The sequence below is a fragment of the Elephantulus edwardii genome, unplaced genomic scaffold (genome assembly GCF_000299155.1).
Source record: "Elephantulus edwardii isolate Elephantulus edwardi_28Jun2011 unplaced genomic scaffold, EleEdw1.0 scaffold00042, whole genome shotgun sequence".
Classification (NCBI taxonomy): Eukaryota; Metazoa; Chordata; class Mammalia; order Macroscelidea; family Macroscelididae; genus Elephantulus; species Elephantulus edwardii.
The window spans coordinates 3,314,339-3,324,271 of NW_006399792.1; the positions used below are offsets into that span (position 1 = coordinate 3,314,339).

At 36.9% G+C, this 9,933-nt stretch overlaps 1 protein-coding gene across 6 annotated transcripts in view; it reads left to right on the forward strand.

The window, feature by feature from the left end:
• Positions 1 to 9,933, forward strand: part of MAPK10 (mitogen-activated protein kinase 10) — a 487,811-nt gene that overhangs the window by 455,298 nt on the left and 22,580 nt on the right. For all 6 annotated transcript variants that reach the window (XM_006885244.1, XM_006885247.1, XM_006885246.1 and 3 more), the window contains 2 exons: positions 5,602 to 5,665; positions 8,662 to 8,739. In XM_006885244.1, the coding sequence (XP_006885306.1) occupies positions 5,602 to 5,665; positions 8,662 to 8,739 (142 nt within the window). The remainder of the gene's footprint in view (positions 1 to 5,601; positions 5,666 to 8,661; positions 8,740 to 9,933) is intronic.

The window sequence follows — 9,933 nt, forward strand, 5'->3', positions numbered from 1 at the left end:
AAAAAAATGTGAGGAAAGAGAGAAACTCAGCAAGGAAACACAAGATTGTCTAGCAGATGGAAGGAAACACTGTTGTGGACTGCTGTGGGTGTGTGGGGTTGTGTATGTGACACTGCAGGTTTAATAAACTATGTTGGTCCGCTTTGTGGGGAGTTTCACTACTAACCTAAAGGTTACACATCGCTAGTGATCCAATCGACTAGTCTTTCCTCAGAAGGAAGATGAACAGTCTTCTCCTATGTGATTTACAGCCTCAGAAAGCCAATGAAACGTCAGATATGAGTCCATTCTGACTCCAGGGTAATGAGATTGAGTTAAGTTGGCCTTTGGAGTACTGGTCATTGGAATCATTGTAACATTGATCAAATGTTGTTTCATATTGTTGTATATAAGACATCTGTCAATGAATGTACCACTGTTATAGGTGACATTTGCTTTTGGGGGGTGGGGGGTGAGAACATGAACATACAGCCCATTTTCAAAGCCCTTCCAACCATGACCATAACGAAGAATATTTAAAGCAGGCCTCTTGGCTTATTAAAAGAAAAAAAAAATTGGACTCAGCACCATTCTTTTTCTCTTTGTAGTTTGTTTGTGGTTAAAGTCTATGTACTTCATGCTTTATACATCAGCAACAGCTGTATTCCGAAGCTCCAAGGAAAACCTCCCTCAAAATAACATTGCTGCAAAGAGAAAATGGAATTTATGAACTTTGGCACAAACTGTCCTCCTGAGCCATATTCAGTTTTGAAGCTTGAATGGAAAAATCCACTGCATATAGAAGCCAGGCATGCAGGATCTCTGAGCTGAGTCTATTGTTAGCAGAAGAAAGGGGTGCCAACAATACACAGAGCTCTGGGGGGAGGAGGGAGTAAAGGGAGTCTGAGACCTTGAGCACATCGTGTCCTGCAGGCATCCTGGACGCGGCCCACTTGGATGGGAACCTAACCACAGCATTACACATGCTCAGAAAGATGCAAAGCAGGAAACCTCCTATTTGGCAGAGTGCCTTTACATAACCAGACTTGAATTAGCTTACTTAGACAGTTTCACAAATTTCCAAAAATAGCTTTTTTGGATTGATTTGCTCATTAAATAATAATGATGATGCTCTAACCAGGGATCTTTTGTAGTTTAAAAAAAAGCCCTGGTAATGTGGTACATAAATGGTTAGTCAGGCGGTTAGCAGGTCGAGTCCTTGAGTCACTCTACAATAGAAAGATTGACAGTCTTTTTCAGTAAATATTTAGTCTCAGAAACTTGATGGAGGATCAGTATGAGTTGGAAGTGATGCAACAGCAGTATTTGTTTGGTGTCTGTTTTCTTCCATTTTAATAGTTTGAACTAAACAGTCATACTTTAGCCTTGTCCCAAATCTTATGCCTGATCATCTCAACTCATTCATTTTCATGTGGTCAGTGTTACGATGTTCTCGGGGAGTCACAGGGTAGTGCAGTGGTCTTCCTGACTCAGCTCTCTTTCCATGTTGTTGGCCATAACTAAAGTTACCCTTGACCATTAGAATAGATTTCCCCAATTACAATTTCAGAAATAATGGATAAGAGGGTCTGTTTGAGACTCTTCTTCCTATAAGGCACTTGGGTGTGTGCAGAATTATGATTTTATATCTTATCTTTCTTTCTATCTATCTATCCACCTACTATCTATCTATCTATCTATCTATCTATCTATCTATCTATCATCTATCTATCTGAAGTCCACAGACAAATAGGCATACTGATTCTATAAGTCAGATTAAGGGTCTTAATACATTATTTCTCCTGGAGAGGAGATACTCAAGGAGCTGCTCAAGGACTTCTAAGTGACTCATCTCTACGTGTACCAATAACCCTGGCAGCTCCTGGAGGTTGGGAAAGGGGTGAACAAACCTGACTATATATCTCACAGCTATATGTAAATATGCTTTATGAAAGTGCAATACAAATAAAATTTTTATTTGATCCAAATATTACTCTACATTGAATTAGTACTGTGGCCCACTGAGAACTATCAAAGGCTTACTCAAAATGACAGCAAAATCTCATTAGTCTTGCATAGTCCAAGTACTGTTCTATCTTAGGGCAAGTAAATGAAGTAAATAGCACTCTGGATCTTTCTAATGAAGGGTGTGTTTGCTTTTTGTTATCAGAGTGAGATGATTGATTACACAAGGACTCTTAATCAGGAGATGCCAGAAAGTTAGCACTCAGCATTTGAAATCTGTTGCCTACCTTCATTAGAAGCAGATATTACAATGTAAATATACACATGATTCTTCATAAAGTTTGTGGAGAAATTTCTATTTTTATCACCACTGTATTTATCCCTGTAATCTGATTTTTAATAATCCTTCTTTTTATTGACTTGCATACATTCATTCAGACACATGGTGTTTCATTCATAACTGGCATAATAATCATAACTTGCATAATAATAATCAATAATATTGTCCTGGAAAGGGTTAAACCGGGTGGCTCCTTGGAGGCAAGGATTCTGAGGCTCCATCTAACATACTCTGGACATGTTGTGAGGAGAGACCGGTCCTTAGAGAGGGACATCATGCTTGGGAGGGTGGAGGGACAGCGCAGGAGAGGAAAGCCCTCTATAAGGTGGATGGATTCAGTGACTGGGATAATTGGGATTGGAGTGTCAGAGACAGTGCGATTGGCACAGAGCAGAGTTTAGGGCTGTTGTACATAGGGTCGCCATGAGTCGCAAGCGACTCGACGGCACATAACAACAACAACAACAATTTAATACCACCCAATTTAATTAATACTGTGCATACCTCAGATATCTTACAGGCTCACTTCCAGACTCCTATAATAAAAGCAATAAACCTACTCACACAAATATTTTTTCTTTCCTGGTGCATATAATTATTGTCATATACACTTTTTGTTAAGTGCTGTCAAGTTAACTACTACTCATAGCAACTCTATGAACAACAGCCCTGAACCTTGCCCAATTCTGAGCCCATCTCACCATCTCTGACAGACCTAGGCTCCATTACCACAGCCATTGTGTCAGCCCATTTTATCCCAGACCTGCCTTTCTTGTGTTGACATTCTATCCTTCAAAGTATGATGTCCTTCTCCAAGAACTGGCCCTTCCTGGCAACATGCCCAAAGTATTGGAGATAGATTTTCAAAATCCTTGCCTACAAAGAGCAACCTGGTTTCACTTTCTCCAGGACAGGCATGTTTGTTCTCTTGTCAGTCCATGGTATGTTCAGTATTCTTCTCCGGCACCATAATCAAAGACATCAATTCTTACTCTGTCCCTTGTCATTGTCCATCTTTCATAGGCATAGCAAGTAAATGAGAAGAACATGACTTGGATCAGGAGTACCTTATTCTTTAAATTGGCGTTGATGCTTTTTAGCACTCTGGAGAAGTCCCTGACAGCAGATGTTCCCCAGTGAAACTCGTCTTTGGATTTCCTGACTGCTGGCAGCAAGGATCCTGATTGGGAATCTGAACAAGATGAAATCATTAATGCCTTTATTTTTTTTCTCTATCTCTCATGATTTTGCCTATTTAGGAAATGTTTAAAAATGAACAATATCATTGGATAATTGTTGCTATTACATGCAAGCAAAATATTTCTGAAGACCGTTCAAAATTAGCTAGAAGTACTTTTACAGATGGCCAGAAGTTCAAGCTGCATTTAGAAGAGGCATTGGCACCAGGGATCAGTCAGCTGGATCTTGGCTGAAAGCAGAGAATGCCAGAAGAATGTCTCTTTGTGTTTTATTGACTATGTAAAAGTGTTTTATTGTGTGCCTCATAACAATCAATGGCTAACACTGAGGAGAATCAGAATTTCAGAACATTTAATTGTGCTTATATAAAACCTGTATCTGTAGACCAAGAAACTGTTGTTCAAACAGAACAAGGGAACACTGCATGATTTAATATCAAGAACGGCATATATTAGGGTTATAGGCTATATAACTTTTCCATCTGTATGCTAAACAAATATTTCAAGAAGCTATAATTTATGAAGAAGGATGTGGTATCAGAAGCGGAGGAAGACTCATCAACAACTCTATATGCAGATAACACAGCCTTGCTTATTGAAAATTAGTAGAGCTTGAAGCATTTGGTGCAGAAAAATCAGACTACAGACTGCAATGTAGATTACATGTCAAGATCAAGAAAACAAAGATTCTTAACACAATGGCAACATCATGATAGATGGAGAAAACACCGGTGTTGTTAATAACCTAATCATGCATGGAACCACAATCAACACCACCAGTACTAGCAGTCAAGAAATCAAAAGAGCTATTGTACTGTAAATGTCTGCTTTCAGGGACCTCTATAAAGTATTAAAGAGCAGTGATGTCAGCTTAAAAACTAAGGTGCACCAGATCCAAGCTATAGTCTTTTCAATCATCTGCTATACATCTGAGATCTGGAGGAAAATGAAGATGACAGAAGAAGTATCAATGCTTTTGGGCTGTGGTTTTGGAGAAGAGTGCTGAGTTTCCTGTGGCCTGTCAAAACAGCAAACAGATGTATCTTAGAGAAAGTCTGGAAGAGTGCTCCATGGAATACGCATAGTAGATGTGTTGTTAGGTGAGGCTACTCCTTTCCATGCATGGCGAGGTGGAGAAATCAGTGTGGGAGAGGAAGATTCTCAACAAGATGGACTGACACAGTGGCTACCATAAGGCCATCAAGTATATCAGAGTTGATGAGTAGGACAGGAAAGGACATGGTTTAAATCTCTTGTTCATAGCATTATTATGAATTGTACTTGACTTAATAGCAGTTAAGAACAATGGCATATAAAAGGTGAACAAATGGTAAAGAGTTGTGCTGCCAACCCAAAGGTATAGTTCAAATCAACCAGCTGCTCTGAGAAAAGATGAGCATTCTTCTTTCATGCAATTTTCATCCTCTGAAAACACTTTGAAGGTCAATTTTGAGTCAGTTCTAACTCAACAGCACATAGCAACAAGTGCATATAAAAGTTATGTCACACTCTAGTGCAGTTTATTGTGTGCAATAACATTATAGAAAAATTTTAAATACTGTTAAATTACCAACCTATGACATGAAATGAGAGCATATTCTGTTGGAACAATGAGGCCAGTAGACTTACCTGATGGTGGTTGTTGTTAGGTGCTGTTGAGGTGAGTATGGCTCACACCATACACAACCCTACAAACAACAGGCCTGAACCCTCTCCTATCCTGTGCCATCCTCATCATCTCTAACGTACTCTAGTCCATTGCTTCTGTCACTCTGTCAGTCCATCTTGTTAAGGGGCTTTCTCTTTTTCAGTGAACCTCCACCTTCCAAGTATGGTGTCCTTTTCCAAAGAATAACCCCTCCTAATAACATGCCAAAAGTATGTGACATAGCACTCTGTCATGTTTGCTTCTAAGGAGCACTTTATCACAACACTTTGTTTAAAACATATATCTCTTCTTTCAGCATTCTGTTGTTTAAAACTTCAATTTGTTTTTTTTTTTAAATAGTGTTTGTGAAGCACCATACATTTGGGTATGCCTGAAGTAAGATCCTTTCATGATATATAAGATTAACTGTAGTTGTTACGCCATAATTATTGCTTGTTTTTGTTTTGCAGCCGCCACCTCAAATATATGACAAACAGCTGGATGAAAGAGAGCACACCATTGAAGAATGGAAAGGTAATTTTATTGCTTAAATTCAAGTATTCTTTTTTATCTAATGAAAGTAAAAAAGATTTCTCAAGATTTTTCCTCTGAACCAATTTAATAATAGATCACTTTCTAATTGCTATCCTCTTGGATAAATTTCAAAGCTCCCAATATTTCATCTATTGTTCCATACAGATAGCAATATTTTCATTTGCTCTAGAGTGAAAATATTTAACCATCTTAAAGTAGCTCTCCTTATAAAATATTTATATGAGGGAAGGACAAGCTTCAAGATAATTCAGAATTTCAGAGCTAAACTTCTCATATTTGTACTTAAAATCATATCAAATGGATACAATGGAAACCTTTTGAAATGGCTTACACATATAAAAGATGCTAAATACATGAAATTATTGCATTTCTAGGACTTAGCATTTAACTACAAAAATACCTATATAAAGAGCTTGGTTTTTTAAAAAAAAGAATGCATAAATACATTAATTTATTTATTTTAAATTTTTTTAATTATTAAATTTTATTAATTTTAATGAACACTTACAGAGATTTTGAGTTTTCATTCATTCATTGTTGCACTATTTTCTCTACCCTCCTCCCCAGTTCGTTCTTCTTTTTTCACCCTCTTGAACGTCTGTTTTAATTGTCCAATTGCCACAGTGCTTGTCAAAGCCAATTCTGATTAATCTCCTTTGTCAGTGTGTCCTTTGCCATTCCCTATCACTCCTCCCTGAGAGAGACTTCACCCTGATTCATAAGGAAAAGGGGATGGCATATTCTCTTAGCTACTTCCTGCTGAAAAGGGACGCTGTAGGTTTCAGGGTGAAGATCTTCTCTCACTACTCTAAAGGGCCCCTTTCGCAATAGGAAACACATAGACTATTATGGAGATTGATTTTGGAATTTAGATGCACTGTTATCAATTGTGCTTAGCCGTACATGTTCATATCCTTGAAGATGTATCATGGAAGTGTTGCAGCCTAGAAGACACAAATTTAACTAACAAGTTAAAAGTGCATGAGTCAAAAATTAAAAAGCAATAATATTCTAAGTAGAGGCTCTAATAGTGGCACAAATCAAATTACAGAGGGAAGGTAGTTCTTACAATAAAAGGCCTATTGACTAGCAGTTTGTCTATTATAGTATAAAGGTTAGGGATCACAAGATGTAGAGGTTCAACTATGCCATTTATTGTTCTTAAGTCCTGGATCAAATTCCATCTACCACTGGGTTGTTTTACAACTCAGAAGTCTGCATGCAAGGCAGAGGTGAAGTAAGGAACTGCTTATGAGGTTTTCTGCCAATTCCAACAACTAAGAAACAGTGAGAAGATTTGGGACCTCAGAAGGCTTTTAGGACCAAATAATAGGCTTTTGCATCCAGAAGAAAATGAATACTTACCAGTAATGTTAATGCTCACCCATAGCTTTCCTGGGAGGATCTAAATCATTGAAGTGTCCTCCTTTGTTTCCACCTGGGAGCTTTTTTTTTTCAATGAGAGTGTTTTTTTTTTCAATGAGAATGTTCCAAACACTTCAAGTACATTCAGGATTGTACTAAAAAGTAGAAAGAGAGGATTGAAAACTAAAACTTATAAGGCACTGTTAAAAACATAAAAACTACAGAAAAAAATCACAAATACTCTTTTTTTTCAATGAAAATTTTTTTTTCAATGAGAATGTTCCAAGCACTTCAAGTACATTCAGGATTGTACTAAAAGTAGAAAGAGAAGATTGGCAACTAAAACTTATAAGGCATTGTTAAAAATATAAAAACTACAGAAAAATCACAAATACTCATCCAACTAACAGGAAGAGGAACATAAAGTTAGAATTCAAGGGGATGAAGTGTATTCACTGCCTTGAAGGAATCAATAAATGTAATATGGTGGAAGCAACTATTAAGTGGAAGAGGGGAGAAAAGAAAACAAAGGATGGAAATAAAGAAAACCCATTTTAAATATAGAAATTCCATAGGCCAAGGTGTCATAATTGAGAACATTTTTTAAATGGGTTGTTATAAACTGTGATTCCACTAGAAGATACTGAAGGTGGAAAACTATTTTATCTAAAACAGCCATAGGGCTTATGAGCATGTAAGTAGTATGATCCTCCATTACTTACAGAGGCTGTGGACTAACGTATAAGAAAATGGAGAAAGCAATATTAGCAAAAAAATTATATAAATCAGAAATGGAAAGCAAGAATGTATTAAATATTTATCAGCTGACATTGAATGATTGATGATTTAAAGAAGGTTCAGATCAACAACAACAACAACAACAAAACAACTATTAATGTACTTCATTTTGAGCAACTTTAGATTTGCACGTCCAAGACGAGAGTCTAGAAAGATGATGTGAGATGGAAGATTGTAAGGATCTGTAATAGTCTGGCATCATGAGAATACATGAATCTCTTAGAGAGGGAATATAAATAAAAATGGCATCCTTAAAAACTAAGCCTTTAAGTAATGTGTCTCCATAAAAACTAAGCTATATAAGATCTAGTGTTCAACATTTATTTAAAAGTAAAAATGATAGGGCAAGGATAGGAAGAAAACCTAGGCAATGGAAACAGAACAAACAAAATAGAGATAATTACAATGCTGACAATGTAAAAATTATAACCAGTGCTATGGAACAGTTCACATACAACTTATTAAAGAGGAACCTAATTTTCCATTTAGATTTTCACCTAAAACAAAGAAACAAAACTGAACCATGGAATATCCTTAAGATACACAGAGAGAATGTATCAGGATTCTCAAAAGAATTAAAGCATAAATGCACTGTGTATTCTTGATTATTTAATGTATTCATTTATTTATAACCATTGATTTGAATACCAGTACCAGGATCTGTGTTAACTGCAAGACAAGGAAGAAAAGGAGTAGTAATTTATGCGAAATGTACTCATCCCCATCAAATGGTATTTTCTTTGTCATTAAATAGTTTTTTTATGGCATAAGGGAATCCTTCTTTCTATAACCCTAATAATTCTATCTTACAGAACTTATCTACAAGGAAGTAATGAATTCTGAAGAAAAGACTAAAAATGGCGTAGTAAAAGGACAGCCTTCTCCTTCAGGTACTCAATCTCAGTGAATAAATCAGCCAATAATGGCATATTTTTCTTAGCTATTGAGAAGAAAACCAAGGATGTTGTGTTGTAGAAATGTGTGCACAAACTTCACACGACTGTTTCTCTATAAAGACTTTTGTTTTATTCCCTGTGGTCTTCAGTGAGATATTCCTTATAATTATGATTATTTTGATGAATGTCTTTATCGAAAGATAGTTATCAAATACTGCTATGACAGAAATATCACAGTTTGTTGTTGTTATGTGCGACTCATAGCAACCCTATCTACAACAGTCCTAAACCCTGCTCTATCCTATGCCAATCTTACTGTCTCTGACACACCTACCCTTATTACCCTAGTCACTGAGTCAGTCCATCTCATCAAGGGTCTTCCTCTCCTGCACTGTCCCTCCACCCTCCCAAGCATGATGTCCCTCTCCAAGGACTGGTCCCACCTTATCGATGATGTTTTAAAAGCGGCATTTTTTTTTTCTTTTCTTTAAGACTGGGTTTAGGAGGTTGGCTCTAGAGGAATGTCTTGTATGTTGGTTCCTTTGTTTTCTTCCTGTGATGTAGCCTCTATCTCCCCCTATCTCTGCTTGCTTCTCTATCAAAGGAGATTGAGTCAGATACACCCACTGAATTACATCTTCATTGACAGTACAGAAAATTAACAAATGGTATTATAATTACAGATTTATATTTTTTATAACATTGCATTTTTTTTTCAAATGGTTTTACTTGTGTTTATTGATTATTAACCTCCTCAAAATCAAGCACCATTACCATTTCAACAATATTTATGTTACTGAATGCAAGGGGCTCTTTCCGTAGTCAATCGCCAATAAGAAAAGCGGATTGCAACATCCATAAATGCACTATAGTACACAGATCTGGGAGACAGTGAGCCACCTCCAAGACTGCTTCCTCTCCTGGGAGTGGCCATCAGGTTTTATACTAGGGTGAAACTTTAGCTCATTCAACAATGCACTTTTGCTAGCCAAAAAAAGGTAATTAAAATGCAATTTATATATGACTGGAGAACCAGCCTCACCAGAACCCAGGATGGATGTATTTCCTCTTCTGGTAAACAGACGTATCAAACTACTCCATGTGACTAAAGACAGGAAGCAGAGAATTCAGAGGCCAATTAACTAGTTTTGCAGGCTGAAGAAAACTGATGTTAGTTTTACAATTATT